This window comes from Manis javanica, chromosome 7 (genome assembly GCF_040802235.1).
Source record: "Manis javanica isolate MJ-LG chromosome 7, MJ_LKY, whole genome shotgun sequence".
In the NCBI taxonomy this organism is placed as follows: domain Eukaryota; kingdom Metazoa; phylum Chordata; class Mammalia; order Pholidota; family Manidae; genus Manis; species Manis javanica.
The window spans coordinates 16,764,132-16,785,479 of NC_133162.1; the positions used below are offsets into that span (position 1 = coordinate 16,764,132).

At 38.2% G+C, this 21,348-nt stretch overlaps 1 protein-coding gene across 8 annotated transcripts in view; it reads right to left on the reverse strand.

Annotated features, from left to right (window-relative positions):
• The window catches only part of VTI1A (vesicle transport through interaction with t-SNAREs 1A), a 324,481-nt gene that overhangs the window by 117,778 nt on the left and 185,355 nt on the right, over window positions 1-21,348 (reverse strand). For 5 of the 8 annotated variants that reach the window (XM_017677974.3, XM_017677976.3, XM_017677973.3 and 2 more), the window contains 2 exons: window positions 19,648-19,718; window positions 18,903-18,964 (listed from right to left, as the gene is read on the reverse strand). In XM_017677974.3, coding sequence (XP_017533463.2) covers window positions 18,903-18,964; window positions 19,648-19,718 — 133 coding nt within the window. Of the gene's footprint in view, window positions 1-1,940; window positions 18,425-18,891; window positions 18,965-19,647; window positions 19,719-21,348 lie in introns of those variants that run through there. The other 3 variants (XM_017677977.3, XM_017677978.3, XM_073240426.1) reach the window with 2 other exon arrangements.

Sequence of the window (21,348 nt, forward strand, 5' to 3'; positions counted from 1 at the left end):
GTGGCTGCTTGGGGCAGGAATGGAAGAAGGGGGAAACTTTGCAGGGTGAGAACTGTTCCATATCTTGATGTGTTGGTGGCTACACAATTGCATGCCAGGACCAAAATGCATCCAACTCTACACTGAAAATGTGAAAATTTTATTATATGTAAATAATACCTCCATTTTAAAAACAAAACAGAACTGTGCATATGAAAACAAAACAAACAAACAAACAAAAACTCTGCAGGCCACTTACGGCCCCCAGCTTTTAACCTCTGGTCTCAGAAGAGAGATTCTGTTTTCACTGTCCCTGAGGAAATACAAAAGATGACAAGAAGTCATCTATCAGCCTCCTCAAGGCTGGGCTCAGGTGAAATGGTGAAGTTTGTGATCATCACCTTCTGTTCTCCTTCCTCAGGTACAAAATGCTTCCATGCTGCCCCCTGGCTGTTCAGCACCTCTTGCCAGGGCGCCCTGCTCCCATCTAGTCCTTCGGAAGCAGCTCCAAAACTTCCCTTCCCTTCAGCCCTCCTCCCAACCTCCTTTACTCAGAGGCTGTCTCTCAGTGCTCTGGGCAAGCTGGAGACAAATCTTACCTGGCTAACACACCACCAGGTAGGTGCCACAACTGATACTGATGAGATTACCAAGTACATCCTAACATTTGGCAAAGAAGATGCAGGAAGACTTAACAGGGTTCAAGTATTACCTTTCAGCCAGGCAATCCTTTGGGAAAGGGCGGCTATTTCTGGAACCCACCATATTTATCTACACCACAAAGTGACCTCCTGCTTTGTTTACACATACACTTTGTCATTAATATTATCATGAAACACCCTGACATGAATATATCCAAGAACACTGTGTGGATAGTATGAAGGGCACAAGTAACTCCCAGTACCCAATGATTAAAACTCAGTGCTCTTAAATATGAGGCTGAGGAGCTCTAAGATAGTAAAGTGAGCCTTCAAGTTTCTGAGAAACAAATGAATGCTAACCACATGCTGCTGGGCTTTCCTGAAACTCTATGACTGTCATAATAACTTGATTAAAAGGAAAAGATTAACTATCATATCAAATTGACTACAGTAGGGCAAGCTATCATGTTAAGTTAAAAAGAAAAGGCAGAACTTCAAATTGCGTTAAAGCCATATGAAGAAAAATGTCAACATATGAATAAAGACAAATAATGAAGAAAAGATCATTGTAGGTATGTGGAGTTATGAGTGATTTTTTTCTTTTCTTTTTAAAAATGTTATTTCTTTTGCTCTGACAATAATACTTGTGTATTAAATACAAATCAGAAGAGGAAAAAGAAATCACAGAGACTGGATCACAGCCAGGATGGTGTGTTTACTTGTCACGCATCAGTTAACATCTATGCTGACTGCTCACAATTCCTTCTTACAGACTGGAAAGGCCAAGGGATTTTGCAGTTCCCTGACAGGTACATGCAAGTATTTCATCAACCCTTTAGTCCTGCTGATGAGGACAGCCACGCCTGCATCAAAGGGCTGGCTTTTAAGCATCGCCATTTGCAAATGGAAACGATATAAACCAGAGAGTTGATTAGCAAGGCAGGTGTGCACCCAGAAAGAAGCCCTGTGTGGAGAGAGGACTTTCATTCAGAACATTTTCAAAAAGTGGTATCTTGACAAGACACATGGTTAATAACTTTTCCCCAAAGCAAAACAGGGTTAAAAATTTCTTGCCTATTAAAGCAAAATTGTTGCTTCAAAAACAAAAAGGTAGTAACATGCCAGGACAGTTTCAATTGGTGTGGTGAAGTTCGAATCCAGCGTGTCCTGACTCTGATCAGTGGCTTCCCGAAATCCTTCAGGATCTAGCTCTGCTTTAGTCCTACAGCAACCCATTCTCAGCAACAAATCTCATGATGTCATATACAGCAGAGCTGAGAGAACAGGTTGCAGGGGTGTCCACACAGCATCTGTGGAGACAGCAAAGCCTAATGATCGAGAATAAGCTCTAAAGGGAGGACTATTGGGCAGTGGCTCAGGATGGTATTTTTGATGGCATGGTGCCCCTAAAGAAAAATCCCACCTTTTGGTGAAGGTCTATACACATAACAACCTATACTTATAACTTTCAGAATCTTTAGGACAACACTGAAACCAGGGATGTTCAAAAGCAAATAAGAAGTGTTGAAAATAAGCTGACCAATTGGTTTCATACACGAAAACTATGAAAGAACTTGGCCTTTTAATAAGGTTCATTCTGCCTGGAGCACATAGTAGGTGCTCAATAAGGAATAACGATGGTGAGAAAAAGTGGACCTTCAATTTTTCAGGCCACTATGAGTGCCAAGCTTTTATTTCCTTGGTAGAAGGTAAAGGTGGGAAGCAGCTGACAGTTACACACAACTGCAAACATGTTGTGATGTGACCCACACTCTCCTGTTGAAATGGAAACATCAGAAAATGGAAAGCAAAAATCATAAAGTTGACAATAAGTTGCTAATCTGAATCTGCCAAGCCTGCCTTGTAAGATACTACCTCCCTGTTCATGCTGTTTGCTAGCCCGGAATCCCTAAACTCTTCTGATTATCCAGGCTGGTGATAACCCCTGGACTCCAGCAACTGGCACTGAGGTTGCTCATCACCGTCCACCTTGAGTTAGCCCTTCTGCACTCCTTATCTGTCTGATGAAGATGTGAGTTTTCTTAAGGCAAGAGCTGTCCTTCATCCCTATGTGCCCAACAAAGTTCCTTTCAATATTTGTGGAGTGAATTACCATTTTCCTAACAAATGTTTCCCAGGATAGAAGCATTAATAGGGGAAATTATTCTAGCAGGTAAGTCATTTTTATTGTTGGAAATGAGACTTTTTCCTAGGAGGGACAGAGATGGGGCGTGAGTGGTATTCAAATGTGTGAGGATGCTAGGCTGACAGTAGTCAGGCTTAATATGAAGCGGTCATGATATGAAGCAGACAGGCAGACAGGCCCCATCCTCCAGATGCATCAGCAGGACTCCACCATGGAGAGAGATGCCACAGTGACTTTCGCAGACAGTACGTGGAATGACCCCCTAAGTCTTGCCTTGCTATATTACTGAGAGGGACACTTAAACCTCAAAGAAGATTCATCTAAAGAAACTGGCACGTGGGATTTCATTTCCCCTAAGGCTTCCATGCCTTGTGTCGGTAAATCATCAATAATTAAATACCAACGGTTAAAACAAGACCACCCAGGCATACAGGCCCAAGGGGTAAGCTACAGAAATGGTTTGTGTGGTCCCCTCGTCGAGGGCAATTTTAAAGATCACTCCCGGGTTCCAGTTTCAAATGGTGCCTGGCTGATGACTCCTGATGCTGCATCTATCAAAGCGTCCATTAAACTGGAATGAAAAAATAAAACATGTTGATAATCACAACCCCAAATCTGACACGGCAAAATTACCAGAGCCTGGGAGGATTTTTTACTAGTGCAAAAAAATGAATTGGGCTGAAAAATGTATGCAGTAGCTCACCACCCACAGTCTCCACTAGATAAAAATGCAGGTTCTGTAACAAGTAGAAACTGAGAAGCTGTCTCGTTTCTGAGTGCATGCTGCAACTGAGGAGGTGTTTGGACTGTATTCATTCTTCTCTTCATCATGTTTCTTTTGTACAGCCAATAAGAAACTAGAGTTCTCAAGAAAACAATAATTCATACTGGATATCACTAGGCAAGGTGTGGTGTAATGCACTGACTCCTGGGAAGTATGGTCTTCATAAGTAGTGTGTCTGTGAACTGTGGTGGTGGGTGAAGATGTGAAGGGGATGACAGTCATGCATCCAAGGGTTGGACATCTTTTCATGCCAGAGTCAAGGAGAGAGGGAAGGAAGAAGGCCTGTTTCATTTCCTTAAAGACAGTCTGGGGACAAAGGACTATCTCTATACAGAGTTGAACACACAAAGTCGCCAGCCATTTGCAGATCCAAGAAGTTTTAAAAAGTAACCAAGCCAAACAAAAACTGAGAACATGAGGATGATGGGAAAAAGATCCTATAGAACAAGGGAAAGGAAATTACGTTAAAGAGTCAGAGAAGAGGAGGAATGTGATCCTGAAAATTATGTGTGAAAGAAACCAAAAAATGGTTTTGAAAATTGTTTGGCATTCTCAGTAATAAGAGGGAGAGGGTAGAGCCTTTATAAAGTGCTGGGCAGAAAATTAATAAGTAAGATCCTGTGAGATTCAAAAAGGTTAAAAGAGAAAACAGTGAAGTGGTGGGTGAGAGAAAGAAAACGTTTCGGGGAACCAGGAAGCAGAACTAGCATTCCCATAGTTAGCAATGAAGAGTAGAAATGATGCTGCAAGAGGTGGATCAGTGATGTCAGAGACAACTTAAAATGAGAAGGAAAAGTAGAGAAAAAGTGATTTAATAAAAGGTCAAATACTGGGGGCATAAAATGAATTTCATGTAAGAATCACAGATGTTCCTGAATGCGGAAACTTTGGAACAAAAGCAATAATCCAAGGCATGATTAAGGAAAATCCTCCTAAGGGCTAAAGGGAAAACTTGTATTTCTGGATTTAAAGTTCAGGTGATCCAAACAAAAAGAATGAGTGAGACTTAAATGTGGACACATTCTGGATAGACTGCTCAATTGCAAAGATTTATAAAACCAAACCACCGAAACAAAACCTACAAACATGTCACTACTATAAATTGGTTTACCCTTCTGCTGAGCTGAGACACTGAATGCCAGAGACAATAGCTCAGTATCTATAGATTCCTAAGGTATGATCTAAACATGTAATACCAATACAACATATACATACATATGTGTGTATCACACATATGCGATTGGCAGCAGTTCCTACATACATGAGGATCAGAATACATCCAAAGCATATACTTATCTTTAAAGTTATTTGAAGATATAAGATTAGAAATTTAAGAACTCAAGAATGGGGAAGTCACAAGTGAGATGAATATTTATTCTCATTAAGGATGCCCCCAAAGAAAGTAATATAATCTATGAATAAAGACACATTGCATCAATGTGTAGCAATAAGCTAGAAAACCTAAATGTTTAACTTAAAGAACGAATGTATTCCAATGAGAAAATATACTATACAACCACTATAAATAAGAATTACAAAGGGTTTTTAATGGCATGGGAAATGTTTTTAATATAATCTTAATACAAATAGTGACAGAATATAAAATTGTGCATGTTGCAATGACCTCAATTATGTAAATAAAATACACAGAAAAATGCATAGGAAAAGACCAGAATGAGATACACCAAATCCTTAACAGTTGCTACCTTTCCCTAGTGTAATGTGGATTATGAATGACTTTCTCCATTTCTTGGTACTTTTTTTTCCTACAAAATAAGAAGTTTAAAAAACGTTCACTATTGGAAAATTTTATTTTTGCTAGGAGAAATACAGTTATGAAGACTATGTGGAAACTTACAAGTATATTTAAGATATAAAATTAAGTGAGGAAAGCGATATATACCATTACGCATTGGTCATGACCAAAAGATTGGAAGGAAATATAAGTATCAGATGATAGCTAGTTTCAGGGTAAAGGGATCAAAAACATTTTTTTTTCTTCCGAAAATTTCCTTTAATATTACTGTTTGATGTTTTACAGCAAAACAGGATTTAAAGAATGCCTGCGACAAGCATGTTAACCCATCCTCAATGTGGTGGTGGCACTACAGAGAAAGAAATTCCTCTGATGCAGCAACTACTTCCTACCCAGTTACTCAAAGGCTGGTTAGGTTCAATGTTCCAACCGATTACTATCACTGTGACTTAGGCTAAGCCCTCTGAGGGCAGGGCCTTTTTCTCTCTTGTACTCTATCCCCAGCACTGAGCCTAGTGTTTAGAAAATCACAACTACTCACAAAATGTTTGCTGAATGAACAAATGAATAGGAGGAAGGGTGTTTTACAGGTGCACCCTTTGGTAAAAAGATTCCTTGCATTCATTCAGTGTTTACAGCATCTCCAACGCTGAAAACTACACACATGCTTTGCTTCAAGAATTTTCATCGTTCATCACAGAGTACATGCTCCATGGAAATCCAACTGGAGCCAAAACCTGGTGCCATGTTTCTATTTCTCTTTTTCCATTTCAAAAGAAAAAGCTGTCATTAATTCTAATTTTCCTGCAGGCAGACGAAAGGAGCACTTTTTATGTATGTGAAAGAATGGCACCCCCTGGTCACCTGAGGAGAGTTCCTCCCAGGAACACCTGTGTGCTCCAACTGAAGCCTGTCCAAATTGAGTCCTGGGGATCAGGAGCCTGCTCTGCAAATGTCCCACCATTCTACAATATTTATTCCCCACCTGTCTGATGGCCATGATAGCCTGGGAAGGCTCCAGCCCGGGAAAGCTGTTGCTTGGCCTTGACACGGCAATGCTAACAGCAGCTAATGTTCACTGGAATCTGGTCTCGGTCCAGTTGCTCCAGAATTCAGAAATGCCTCTCCTTTTCCCCTTTTCACAGCCTACCAGGCTTAGCAAAGCTTCTTAGCAAAGGAGGGGGATGTAAGTAATTTTTCATCTTGATAACCAATATGTTGCAAAACCAAGTCCCACCTTTCATTCTTTGTCTCTTAAATCTGATCTGTGCGTGTTCCACTCCGAGTCATATTAAATGGTTGCCCAATACTAAAAATGAGGGCTGGTAAATTAATTTTTCCAACAAGAGAACTTATTAAAATCCAGAAGGTAAAAATGTAGTAAAAATGATGTTAAGCGCATAATTTAACATGTAATTCAGGGAAAGGAAAAGATGCCCACATCAAACTCCAATTATAATAGTGAAATGATGTTTTATTTAAAGAATTCTAGCTATGAGAAAACTGTACATCTGAAAAGCTTACAAAAAGCCTTATAAAACAAGAGACCTTTTATCTCCTGTAGATTCATGAGCTTGAAAATACTTTATCTATGCAATTTCAAGGCACATAAAACCTCAGTGAATAAATAAAATGTCCTTTTTTTCTTTATACAGAAGCTTTAAAAATTATCCATATAAATAGCCTAGCCTGGCCTTGAACAAACAGATTAAAAGACCTAAAAGGCTATGGATTTAGATCATGTATTCAGAGTAGAAAATAAATGGTTTTCTTTATTGGCTGGGCAAATTTTCTACTAACTAAATTTCTATAGGCCCATTCGATGAGAAAGGTTTAATTGGAAGATATGAAAAAATTCAGTGTTTTAAAGTGACATGCCTATCAAATAATTAATATGCCACAATAAAATAATCCATGTACTGTGTCAATGTTCTTTGCCTCTATTCACGAATCATATGTATAGTGTGTATAGTCAACATGCAGTATAATTTCAAAGGTCAAAAATTAAAAAAAAATGTCATTTTAGTCAGATGCATGAAAATTCTCAGTATCTTTCTAAAATTGGGGTACCACATGGGGAAAGGTTTTTCATAATTGTTTACAATTGTAATTAGGTGATTTCAAGACTTTGAAAACAAATTTCTTGATATATCTTTGAATCACATTCACTTTATGAGCAGATGCAGTTACAAGTTGTTTAACTTTCTATGTACCAACAACACAGTTTGGCTAAACAGATCTCTCTAACCACCCTCACCCCGACCCATTCACTTTCTGCTGCTGGGAGTTATTACGGTGAAGCACAGAAAGGGAAGCTGCAGATGCATGTGTGAGTTAAGAATCGGGCAGTAACTTGTGGGTCTGTACACCTGCCATCTCCTCTATAATCTTACCTGACCACAGGCTCCAGGAATTTCTTCTTCCTGCCACAGCCAATTGCATTTACCTCTCACTTAACAGGTAGCACAAGTTACTACATATTATTGCCTGAAGATACTAAGCTACCTGGGAAGTACAGTTCTGAGTTTGTTGACTCTCAGATGCTTAACATACTCATTTTCACACAGTAAATCATTAAACATTTGATTTTGAAGAAGATGCCACCATTGCTGCTAAGATGCTGCTAAGAACATGGTTTCTGCGGCTGAAACCAGAGATTTGGTCCACGTTCTGCCCTATCTGGGTGGAATGACCTTGGGCAAGACTCAACTTCTGTAGGTCTCAATGATCTGTAACATCAGGATAATGCTGATAATACCAATTCACAGAGTTCTCATGGGGCTCACATTAAATGAAATAATGTGCATGAACTGGCTTTACAAATCATAAGACCCTATGTAGATTTTAATTGCTATGATTATCTTTAAGGACTTATTCCTGATAAATTATCTGATTTCCCGAGGAAGACATCCCTACAAAGGTTCATGTTAAACTTTGTGGAAACATCAAAGTAAGTGTTTCTTTTAGGCCAACACATTTCAAATAAGCCAGAAGAGCTAAGCAATTAAGTGGTATTTTGCTGGGAAATTGAACAGTTCTATAACAATGTCTCATTTCTCCACTTCGTTGGAGTTGGTTGTGGACTCTTGAAAATTTTATGGAAAAATCTCGGAAAGATACATATATACACATACACAAAATTTTCCAGAAAATGCCTGTGGTTTTGCTCTACAGCTTGAGAAAGAGAGTGGGATTTCACGAAAGAACATGGGCACCTAATTCAGACACCTTTAACTGATTTGGAAAACTAAAAAGCTGGGAGTTTTTCCCTGGGTAAACTATACAGTTCAGAAAACTAGGGACCTGCTCTTTCTTAATTCCAAACCACTTCAACCCTCTTTTTTAAAATGTAAAATTTATCTTTCTGGCATTTTTCCCATTGATACTTATACTTTAATTCCAAAGTTCTTCACATACCTTTGCAAAAGAATTGACTAGCTTTTAAAAGAGGGTATTGAGGTTAAAAAAAAAGACTATACCTCCCATTATTTCAGCTTAGTCCAAAAAATGTTAGAGGCAATTTAAAATAAAATTTGAAAACACCTCAATTAATACTAGCAAGGTGGCCAACTTTGGCAGTTTAGGAAATATTTTAATTTACTTTTGGATATTGAATATGTTTCTTTACCAACAGTATTTTTTTCCATAAAAGCAAAGAATCCTTTCTTAATACCTAGATGACAAACTCTCAAGATGTACAAAGTTGTTTCTTATTATGGCTTCCCTGGAAAACACTTCTGGGAAAGCACAATTCCCTGCCACTTACTTTGTTTACAGCAGACAAAACTGCTTGTGTGGTATAAATAGGAGTCTGTCCTTAAATGCTGCCGAAAAATAAAATACAACCACGAAGAGGAGCCATTTCCTGCCCCAAAGGTTGCTCAAAAAAATTCTTAGCTACTTTAGGAACAGCACCAAGGCATAAATAATAATTATCAATCACCACACAATAAAAAACTAATTTTACCAAAAAAAATAAAAAAGAGCTTCATATTTCAGAGATGAACTCAGAATTGTCAGCATTAGAAGGTTTTCTTATCCTGCAAGATTATGAAGCCCCTTTTTGTCCTCCTGCATCCGTGATGTATATCTATAACCCGTTCTTGTTTGTGCAGATAAACCTTGCCTTGTCTCCCTAACTACACTTCCAAAAGGAGATTCACAGTTGCTGGACTTCTGATCTGGGTAGCAGCTAGCGCGACCACCTGCGCTGTGCATGAGCTGTGACTGAGCTTGCTTTGTCCTGTCTTATAACACAGACAGCCTTTTAAAATTGATGTGTGAATACACTAATTTACAATGTGCGCGTTCAAACAAAAAAATATGGTGGTGCTGGTGGTGGTTGTGGCCGCGGTGGCAGCAGAGAGGGGAGGTTTGTGAAGGCAGAAGTCCTGACACTTGCTTTATAAAGTTCAGATATTGTTCCCTGCCTCTGGCATGGAATGAAACAGATGGCCAAAGGCCTCCCTCAACTTACAATGGACAGACAGTGGTGTCATGGCGTGGGGGCCTGGAATTGTAAAATGGTGTTTGGTGATGGTATATGTTAATAAATAGCCATTTACAAGGGGGGCAGAGGGCTCCATTACTTGTTTATAAGGCAGGCCTGGGGCTCCTTGCTTCCAGTTAACAGCTCAAGGCTGCTTTCAAAGAATGCATTGATGGTGAAGGTAAAGTGCACCCTTCATATTCTATGTTGTATTAAAGAATGGCATGTATCCTCGGGAAGAAAGGAAAAATCATAAAAGAAAAGTAATTCAAGAATTAGGTCAAATCATGGCTCACAACTGAGAAAAATATAAGATGCTTTTCTATTGCGATAAATAATGGACAAATATATTCTGTTATTGTGAAGTTACTTATTTTATCTTTGAATGAACATGTTTACATTGTAGCCAAAGTGCAACAGATAAAAACCTGCAGGGTTTCAGCTAAAATTATAGCCATGTGAAGCTAGAAAGCAACTTTGAAACTACCCTCAGCCATTCTTCCAAAGATTATTCATTGATCAGGCCCATGCCCGAGTAACATGGCCCTGTGCTAAATGCGACGAGGTTCCTGACTGCAAGCAGTTTACAATCCAGACCTGCGGGCCCTGAAGAGAAATGGTCAAACAGAAACTCCTCATTCCATTCAGGGCAGGGATGTGGCATGAGAACGTCACCACCTCCCAGTAATGACTCAATCAAGGACCTGACTCTGTGGCAAGACAGGCTATACGTGACCTCAAATGAAGGTTATTTTCACTGTATAAAACACATGTTTCCTGCTTTACTTTCAGGTAGGATACTTTCAGCCTATCTGGGTATCTGTGCAGAAGTTTGTTGAAAGTTCACAGTTTGGACTTTTAAACCACTACAGTGATTCCTGGTTTGTTTTAATTCTCTTTCAATCGGATTTCCTCCCCTATTTATTTCAGCTGGTTGCACAATTCCGTGGGGAGCTGTATAAAATGCTTTGGAGCAAGAGGTAGGGGATAAAAAGGTCTAGAAGGAAATTAAGTTGCTAATAACTGCAATATACACAATGCAAAGCAGTTGACATTAGCGCCTTGTAAGAAGTACAAATTACTGAGAAGGATCAGAGCAAACACAGATTGTTTCTGGCTGGGAGACTGACAAAGGGCTGATGAACACAGTGGTATTCCAGCTGAATCTGAAGTACAGATAAAAGTTAACCTGGAACATTCTGACGATAATACCTGTTGTATTTGCCCATCCAGCTCCTATTCCCTTTCTAGTAAAAGCTCTTGGGTTTTTCTGAGGGAACTATGCTTCGTCTATTCTCAGTGCTAGTGTCTAGCCCATGTGTGATCCCAGGTCTAAAACATATCATATGTAAATGGGAGTTTTACCTAACCAGAGTCAACCAGAACCGATAAGACACCTACTATGACTTTTGTTGAAATTGTGGGAAGAAAAAAATTGCTGTGTTCAATAGGTGTCACTGCGAGGGATAGCAAAAGCTTTGTCTCCACAAGGAGACCCCTTGACAAAGGATGCAGCCAACACACAAGGGAGCTGAGAGATGTGGGGAGCAAGACACAGGGCCGAGCACACTGTGAGAACCCTTAGATTCCACTGTGTTCCAAGTTGTGCCTGACCTTGAACTATTTAGTTACATGTGGCAGTATCTTTCCTCTTTTTGTGTATACAGGTTGATCTGGGCTTCTGTCACTTCATCCAGAAGATTCCTGAGTGCAAGAGGTAGGAAAAGGAGGATATTCCAGGGAGAAGTAACAGAAAGAGCACAGGTACAGAATTGGCGAAGAGTTACGGCTAGCTTTGGGGACATAGGGTCTTCTCCAAAGGGGGTGGCAGCAAACAAGGCTGGACTGTTCCCTGGAGGGCCTTGGAGAGGAGACCAAGGGGGACATGTGTCAGCAGGTGGTGCGGAACCATAGGAGGTTTCTAAGCAGGGAAGAAACGGTACTGGTTTTGCACTTTGGGAGACGAATTAGTCAGTAATATTTAGGAGGACATCAGAGGGGAAAAAGAGGCATGGACACCGACGAGGAGGCTCCCCTCCCTAAACTGTCCGAATGGGAGGCAGGCATTGAGCCGGAGGACCTCTCTGCTTGGAGCAGTGCTCTGCGTGCCCTGGGGCCGTACAACCAGCTGTGGAGGGAGGGTCGGGAAGCGGGAGGGAGACTGGTGGCTCCCGCACAGGAACAGGGACATGGGAAAGAACGATAGGATTTTATTTTTATAGTTAAGCTTTTAATTTTATAAAAATGACTTGGGAAATCTGGGAGTGGAAAAAAGAAAATCTAAAATGATCCGTTTAAAATTCATGAACCTAAAGGAACGATTAACATTTTGATTTTAGTCTTTGCTCCCAGGCTTTTCCTTTTTTTTTTTTTTTAAGCAATGAAGATGCTAATAATCAACATTTTAACATTTATTGAAATTTTATTATGTTCCAGGCACTGCTCTGTGTACTTTACATGTATCAACTCATTTTACCTTCCTAAGAATTTATGAGATGGGGATGACTGCCACCCCTATTGTACAGACAGGCAAACTGAGGTACAGAGAGTGAGATTCTTGCCAAATGTTAATAGCTGTAAAATGGAAGATCCAGTGTGGCTGCCATCTACCTCTTATCCACTAAGGCATATATGCCTTTGACACATATACAGAAATTTCACTGTGAATAATTCAAGAAAACCAGGGCTGTTTTCTCCAATAAAGATAAGGCTCCAGGTGACACAGGTAAGATATAGAAATAAAATTTCCCAACAAAGATATGTGTCAAACACTGGAGGTATGGGAATTAGCCCTGCACATTATTGCTGATTCTAGTTAATACCACACAGTCTCTGTTGAAAAGTAAAACAGTTCTAAAGGACTCCTTAAACATAAACTCTCTTGAATGCCACTGGTATCAGCAGCTTCCTTGTCTACACAGGTCAGACTGAGTACTTTCAGCCAGTCCTAAGGAGTGGGATTTGGTAGGGTTTGTTCAGGGCTTCAGGAATAATCCTTTGCCCACCCAGAATGGTGGTCTGACTATCTGGAAGGCACTAGAAAACACAAACTCTGCAGGTAGACTGCTTTCTGTACAACTGGGTTACATGTAACAATAGTTCCTTATTTCTTAAAATGGGAGTACTTAATCCTGCCTTGCAGAGTTCATGAAGATGAAGTAAGACAATGTATACAGTAAGTGCCTAGAACAATGCGTGATACCCCTAGGAGGTGTCATGAGTATACATGTAGCAGTGTTTCTGTGTAGAATAATGGATCTTAAAATTCTGAATTCCCCACACCATTAAGACGTGGGAGGAAGAGAGAAGGTGGGAAGATTACCATATGATTGCCAATGGTTAATACTTCCGAGGATTTGTTTTTCTGTTTGCTGTTATAATGGACTTTCTAAGGAAACTGGTGACAGCCACAATTATGTTACAGAAGAAATGGAATTGTATCACAGCATATAACACGATTTGGATAGTGAAAACTCACCAGTTTGTTATTACTTTTCTTATTTCACCACTACGTAGTAAAAACTGGCTCTGAGAACCTTCTGTGTAGGGCATTCAAAATAGTGAGCTAAGTTCATATCTGAATTTTATACTTACTACATATGCGACTACTGATAGTTTACTTCATAAAGCATAGCTATTCTCATCTGTAAAATGGGGATATGATGCTTCCAGCACAGGGTTCTTAAGGATTAAGTCAGATAATGTGTGTAAAGTATAGTTAAGTTCAGACATGCTTAGGGCAGCTGGCAGAGTTATCACAGACAGCTTGAGATGCTGCATTCAGACATCTGAGTCAGGACCAGAATTCTATGTTTAAAGCTATAAGAACGTTATCAAAGAGAAACTTAGATAAAGAATTCCAAAGCTGTGCTTTAGTTTGGTGAAAACATTACCCATGTTAACCTTGAAGAGGTCATAGGACGAAGGCAATGAGTCAAGTGCATAATAATAAATTTACTCACACAAAAAGGACCAAGGTTTAAAAAAAGGAAAACTCTATTTATAGCATTATTCTAAGCGCAACCCTAAATCTGTTAAGTCTAAAGAATCTGCAGCAAATTCAATCATCTTATTCTGAAAGAATGAGCACTGGATTTGTAACTAAAGAATATCTTAGAGGTTAAGATTTTGTTATACTAATTTCAGGTCAGCGCCCATGTCCATTAATAGCAAAAACAGGCTAAGAAAGAGGAAGGAAATAAACAAAGAAAAGCAAAGAAAGAGAAAAATGAAAATATAAACATAAGGTATTGCAAATAATATACATTTTTCAGTACATAAAAATTAAGAGTAAATTCTCAAGGACATTTTTCTCACCAGTCTCAAAAACTGTTGAATTTTCAGACATTGTGATAAGAACAATTAAAACATAACAAAGTGTTTTGTGGGCAAAATGAATTTTTAAAGAAGATTAAAGAACATCTAGTCAGGGCATATTTCCTTAAGAATAAACCTGTTTATTTAAAAAATTATATTTCTGTTGCATATAGAGCTTGCATTGGTATTTTCTGGTACAGTTACCTGTAGGAATCATTTTCACAGTACACTTAAGTTTTTCAGATGCCTTACCTGTCATTCTACCAAAACAACAAACCATGCTTAAAAGGTAAATGTGATAGCAATTATAGGTGGCAGTTACTCCCCAGATTGACTCAGAAGTAGTTTTAACAATAGTACATGTTTTAAATAGTAATGTCTGAATAGTACTAGCTAGATGAAATGCATTTAAATACTCTCCACTTTGTTTATATTATAGATTAGTTATAAAAGACTTCTCAAAAGCTACATTCTTCAAGAGGTTACTACATACGTGCTGGAAGGATGAAGAGAACTCACTGTTTGAAGGAGACATTCTGATTGTGTGTGTGTGCATGCATGCGTGCGTGTGTGTGTAAATAGTAGGGGCAAATATAGGTAGTGTGTGGGAAAGCAGAGATTATATGACATTAAAGGAATCAATCAGAGAAAGTTGTTTTTTAAAAAAATATTACATATGCCATTTCTTTTTGTAAGCCTTTCACCAGTGTATACATGCAATCAGTGAGCCAACAAAAATTCATAACATGGCCTCCAAATTTATGTCAGTGGAGATCTCAAACTATAGCTTTGTTACATTCTTAAGTGGAGATCTCAAATTATAGCTTTGTTACATTCTTAAGAGATCCTTCATAATTTTTAGAAACAAATGTACTATTACTGATAAATGATTCACTCTTCACAGGCAAAAAGAAATGGAATCATGAAGTCCTTTGTTTTAAGACTGAAAATCTTGAAAACTTCTTTTTTCATTTTTGCTGATCTATTTGATCTGACAAGACTACCTAGTCAACTGTATATGAAAATACACGCATACATACACAACACACACATGGATGCAAATGTATGAAAAGCAAGATTTAAGCCTCTTGGAGCTACTTGTCGTACTTCCAGACAACTAATTATAAGAATTAAATTTTGTGAAAGTCAATGAAAAATCCATTTCTTTGGCCCCAGTCACCACATGAAAGGTGATTTGTTTCATGACCATTTTCATTATTATCTGAATACTGCTTTATTTAAAACTCTGTCTACAGTCAGGAAATGAACAGTCTGTCCCTAGGTAGCTCTCTATCTTATGTCAAGACAGAAGAAAAATTACTTTCCAGGAAATCAGCTCTATCTGTATCCTGATGTCAAGTTTCACTATTATATTTTTGAATGGCCCAATTTCCTCTTTTGTTTTCTTTCTTTTGGTAATATAATGTAGTTACATGAAGAATTATTTATTTATTTATTTATTTGTGTTGAATCAGTCACAATCTCACTAAACTAGGTATGTCAATACTTCCTGCATACCTTAGTTCCTTGTTTCTGTGAGAATTCCATAAATTGTCTCGTATTTCTATAATTTTTTTCAAACATATTGGTTTTACAGCTATTTAAATATATTTTCTATGGGCTATCTGTTTTCTGGGTACCCTTTTTAAGGGCCAGAAAGGATTAATCAGGGTTGCAGAATCTCCACTAGCTTGCTTGAGAGTTAGATAATTTTATGAATTCCCACAGCACTTCATATGCACATATTCTCTATTAGACTGAAGCAGTCTGAAGGCAAGGAAGGATCAAATTGGTTTCATCTGAGGATTCCCAAGGCTTTGCTAAATAAAGACATCAAATTTTTTATAGACAAAGCGAATAAGCAGAAAAAGAAAGGAAAGGAAGAAAATAGATTTTTTTTTAACCTCACTTGAAGTTAATTGAAGCTTTAACAGCCTGAATAGCAGTGGTCATTTACTCATTTTTCTTTCACTATCTGCTTTTGGTCAGTCTTACAGATAATCAAATAGATTTATGTATAGACCGTGGCACTGATGGAACATTGTTTTCACCTGTGTTCACAACACACCAATCAATAGAAGTAAAGTGACCCAAGTGAGGGGCCATGGCATGCCATTTCTGTTCATTTTATAAGTTTAAAAACAATCAAAGTTTAAAAAATTAAAAATATCAGCAATCTTCCTTGTAAATAAAATAATTCCTTGGTTTGGTATATTGCAGAACATTCTCAGTCATACAGAATTTATCATATGAAAACAGATAAGCTTATATTGCATTCAGGTAAATACCTACATTGCATACAGAGGACATTCGTTTCTTTCATACATTTGGAAGGTGACAGATGAGCGCACAGTCCAATTTTATTGATTTTCTTAAATCAGAAGCACCTGTTGACACATGCTACAGCTATGCAGTTTTGGTAAGAGAATGTGTTTTCTCTCTCTGAAATAAAACCTCACCAGTGCTGGAAGTGAATGCCGTGTGAACGGGATGGATATAACAGAAGAAGGAAAATCAGAGTATTAAAGAAAAGACCTGGATCCATTTCTCTAGGGACTGCTTTTCTAGGGAGTAATAAAAAATAATGAAGTAAAGACGTGGTTAAAATGTTTTTGCCTTTTCTCAAGTGCAAAATAAACTGTATATCATGTGGGACAAATAAATTGTATATCATGTGGGACAGGAATTAGAAACAAAAGCAAAACCACCATTCTACATTTTGTTCTGAAAGACTTAGGTTACAGCATTGATTAAAGGTACCTGGCTACCTTGGTGGATCCCAAGATCCCAGTTATATCTTACAAATAACGTAGCCACAGATGTACACAGGTGGACTTAAGAGCTTTCCTTGGCTCAGACACGGCAAGGTGATGTCCACCTGGGGCTTTTAATCTCTGTTCCAACTCTAGACAGATCCCGAGTGGAGATGAGTCAGTGATTGACTGACTTTGCCTACAAAGAGAACCCCAAGTAGGTGTCGGCAGAGTAATTTTCTTCTGTAAGTTTATGAAACAACCGCGTTAGTATGATTTCCCTACAGAAAGCCCAGTCAAAGGTAACAGAAGTGGTTTGTGCTTCAACCTCTCTAAATGATTTGCAAATTTATTCAAACACAATACGAGGAGATGCTTTATTTGCTGCAATAACTGTCTGCAGTGTCCTGCCCAAAAGGGTGAGGTACATCAAGCAGAAACATGGACACAAATACATTGGTTTAGAAACTCATAAATCCTTATTTGAGTCTGCCAACCTGAAAGCCATGTAGAGCTGGAATAAACTATTTTTCGTAAATGCTACATCTGATTAAGCATACTGTTAAATGACAGCTGAACTTTAACATTAATATGATATTATTTAAATAACCGCATGATTTTTTTTTTACACTAAAAATGATGAATGATTTCTGGACAGCTCAATTGACATAATGCAGAAAGACTCTTTAATGAGATTTGACAAAATGGAGACTATGCAGAATATTCGTTTCAGCTCACATCGCAGGGGCCCTCCCAGCGAAGCAAAAGAGGTTTTTCCTTTTTTTTCTTTTTTATTGTCTATAGGCGCTGAAGCATTTCTCTCAATCACCACTTCTCTGTGGATTTTGAGTTTTTCTGGATCGTTCACATATTATTTTTAATCAGAGAATTTGGTGGCTTATGGCTCTGAATTGGGACTGTGCATGTGGGCAAAGGAAGGGCATATGGACCTAGGTCAGTGTTGGTTGGAAGTGTCCTGGGAACTTGAGGCTTGCTCCTGATTGGCCTGATGGAGAAATCACATCAGCCTTGGAGACGAAGTAGCCATACTTTTGTTTGGCTCTTATGTCATCCATCTCTAGCACAGCAAACATGCTTTTAGCAAATTATTACATAGGGATACATGGTCAGAGAAGGCTTACTTATTTTAAAATAGCTGTCTCTGAGGTATCAATGGAAAACAAGATTTTCTTCTTTAAAATTCCACTTAAGCTGTTCTAGAGAAGATTCTCAACATTCCTCACATTTCTATCCACAGTTCCAAATTGAAGGCTATGCTACATGATACTCTTATTTGGTAGATTCTGAATGCAAAATACTTCTATGCTGAATAAATGTAAGGAAAACACAGCTCCAATTTTCAGAATACTACAAACTTTCCTCACTCCCTTCCAAAGAAGACAGAATATGAACGATTACTTACATGCATTCATTTATTTTCACATACTCTCCCGAATTTTTTCCATCAAAGGTTAGTTTCACATCTCAAACATCAACATTTGTTTGCCTGCACATGTGAATTCAGATTATTCAGATAACCTCTAACTTGTAAAAATCATCTGTAAGTATACATAAAATCGAAATGTTTCCCCAATCAGGCTTCTATTAAAAAAGGAATGAAAACAAAGCAACAGAAAGCAAAGCTAAAACAAAGTGTGCTCCTGATACCAGCAGGCCTGCATTCCCTCTATAAGGAGGAGGCTATCAAGATAGAGAGTAATATCAGCGTGCTCCTGCCATGGGGCCTTCCTCAGGCTATGAAAAATACTTCATGTCTAACCCTAATTTTTTCCATAGCTTGAGGTAACCCCCTAGCTCAAACCTTCTCTGTAATCTAAGTTACTCAGTATGTGTTCCTGTCCAAACAAGAGTCAATATCGGTGCTCTGTCATTTCAAAAGGGTCTTGACACACAGGGTACTAAGAGCAGAAGCTCACATGCCTGGGAAAATGCCCAGTTGTAACTAGATGAAAAATATAGTTCAAAAAAACAAAAAAAACCAGAAAAGAGAAAGATAGGTCCCTACCTTGCTCTTACCTTCGCAACATCCCTGTCAGAACTCTGGAGCTTTTCCCCAAGTTAGCATCTGTTTCTCGAAGCTAGGAGGAAAAAAGCAGCATTAAAACAAAACAAAACAAAACAAAACAGAATTAAACTTCATGCAAATGGATTATTTTTAAAGTGCACTGGCAGGCAATAATTTTCTTTCATGAAAGAAAATCCAATTCATAAAAAGTACTTAGAGACACTTAAAATATATTTTGACATGTATGCAATCTCTGAAAATTCTTAGGTTTAGAATTAGATGTAACAGATAATCCCAGGAGCTTTAAACTGGATACTTGAACTGGATATAAAAGCAAACACCTCACAGGCTGACAAAGTTTAATATTATCTGGTGATCAATCTCCAATTTATGAATGTATAAAGTCCTAGTAATATAAACAGAAAGGAAATGAACTAAGAGAGGATGAGGCATCATTATTTTTATAGCTGTCACTCTGAAAGACTTGACACTCCAAAACCTCCCTCAATGACCTTCTTTTCAGTTGTAGAGCTAAATAAAATATCTACCTGGGGGCATTCAGGGGTGGAGATTTAAAGTCAGTTTATTCTTTGTTCATTCCACACTTTTTTTTCTCTCCCTAGACTCTATCCCTCCTTTGTTCTGGCCATTTTTATGTATACTTACATCTGTTAACTGTCTATGCAAGTACCAAAGACCTTTTATTTCATGTCATCATTTTCTGAATTTGTGAAGAAACTGTATCAGTCTACTTACTCTTTCACGTGCTCGCTGTATCTTTTCTCTGTCATGACTGAGGTTTTCCAACATCTCCTGGCCAATTTGCTCTGTGAAAAGGGAATTTGAGTAAGGAAAGATGTACAAAGTATTTATGTATGTATAAAATAAATGTATAAAAAGTCCTTTATAAATTTACCTATTTATCTTAGGTATATCAGATGTGATTTAAAATTCAACCTATATAGATGATGTATGTGGCAATAATGAATTAAAGGTGATATGACTTGCCCAAGGCCACTTCAGATTATTATTAGCCAAGATGAAGAGCCCAGATCCAGTGATGTTTCTATGGAGTTTCTATGGGGTGTATCATCATGGAATTCAGCCTTTGGTTTTTACAGGTTATAAATAATGTGAATGATTCTACTCTACCTTCCCTACTGCATTACCACATTGTTTTGCATGTGTAAATGAAACTCCATCTAGAACAATTTTGACTGTAGTGTATTTGTCCCACATAAATAGTCTTCATACTTTCAACTCCTGCAGCTTATTGGTACTGGAATTGTCTCTAGACTTCTCCTATCTTGGATCAAGAGTTCATTCAGTGTGGTCCCAGTTGCAGGAGTCGGTGAGGTGCACTCCTTAACAGTTAGCTGAGAGCTCAATCTGAACACAGAACTTCCAAGCCTTTATACTGGCACAGGCAGGTCAGGACATTCATTAAAAAGCCACACTGCTGAGTCCCAGTGAGGATTTGCGCTGTCCTGATTATCCAGTTGGTTGGCACTGGTCAGCTCTCCTCTGACTGCAGATCCTTTTACAACACTGTAGGGGTATGTCTTGACCTGACAAATACTCAGCTGTCTTGAATAATTTCTTTCTCAGGCTCATTGTCCATCACCTGGGAGGTAGCTTATTATATAATAGAAGAATGACAATTACCTCTCTTGTAATCTTGGCAACTCAACCTGTTTGAGTAACTTATTTTACATTTTTTCTTTTGTTTTTCTCTCTTGCATTGTCTCTTTACCCATAACTGATAACAACAATCATCTCTGGCTTACAAATTTATAGAAACAGTCAACAGGCATTTATTATAAAATAGAAATAATGTAATAAGGCCATTAAGAAGTCACCATGATAGCTATTTGGCTTATGTATACACCAACTTTTTAGAAGGGCATCCTAAAAACTGTAGAGCGGTGGTTAGGCCTTATTGAGAGCTTAGGCTGTGAACTCTCAGTGCTTGAGGGCTGTTACAGAGGTTAAATAAGATAATTCAGTTAAAATACTTAGCACAGTGACTGGCCTCTAACAATATAAGCATTTATTGAGTGATGATGACTGATCAAAAAACAATGGACAGTTATGACCTTGACCCCCTACTATCCTAGTCTGCCATAACCCACTTGAAATACAATTTTATTCATAGGATAAAATATCTCTCCTACCTTTCTCACAAAATTGTTGTTACTATCAAATGAAATAAGATCGGTAAAAATGTTATGAAAGCTATAGGGTACCATACAAATGCAGGTAGCCCATGAGAATCAGTGCATTCAATTAAAAATCTTTGAGTCCCTCTTCTGTGCCATGTGTAGATGCTGGAGACATGGCCAGTAAACAAGATGAAGCTCTTGCACTCATAAACTTCTGTGATAATAGTGAAGATTTAGTAGTTAAAGGGCAAATGTTACATTAGAGTTTGTATTTCATGGCACACCAGAAAAAAAA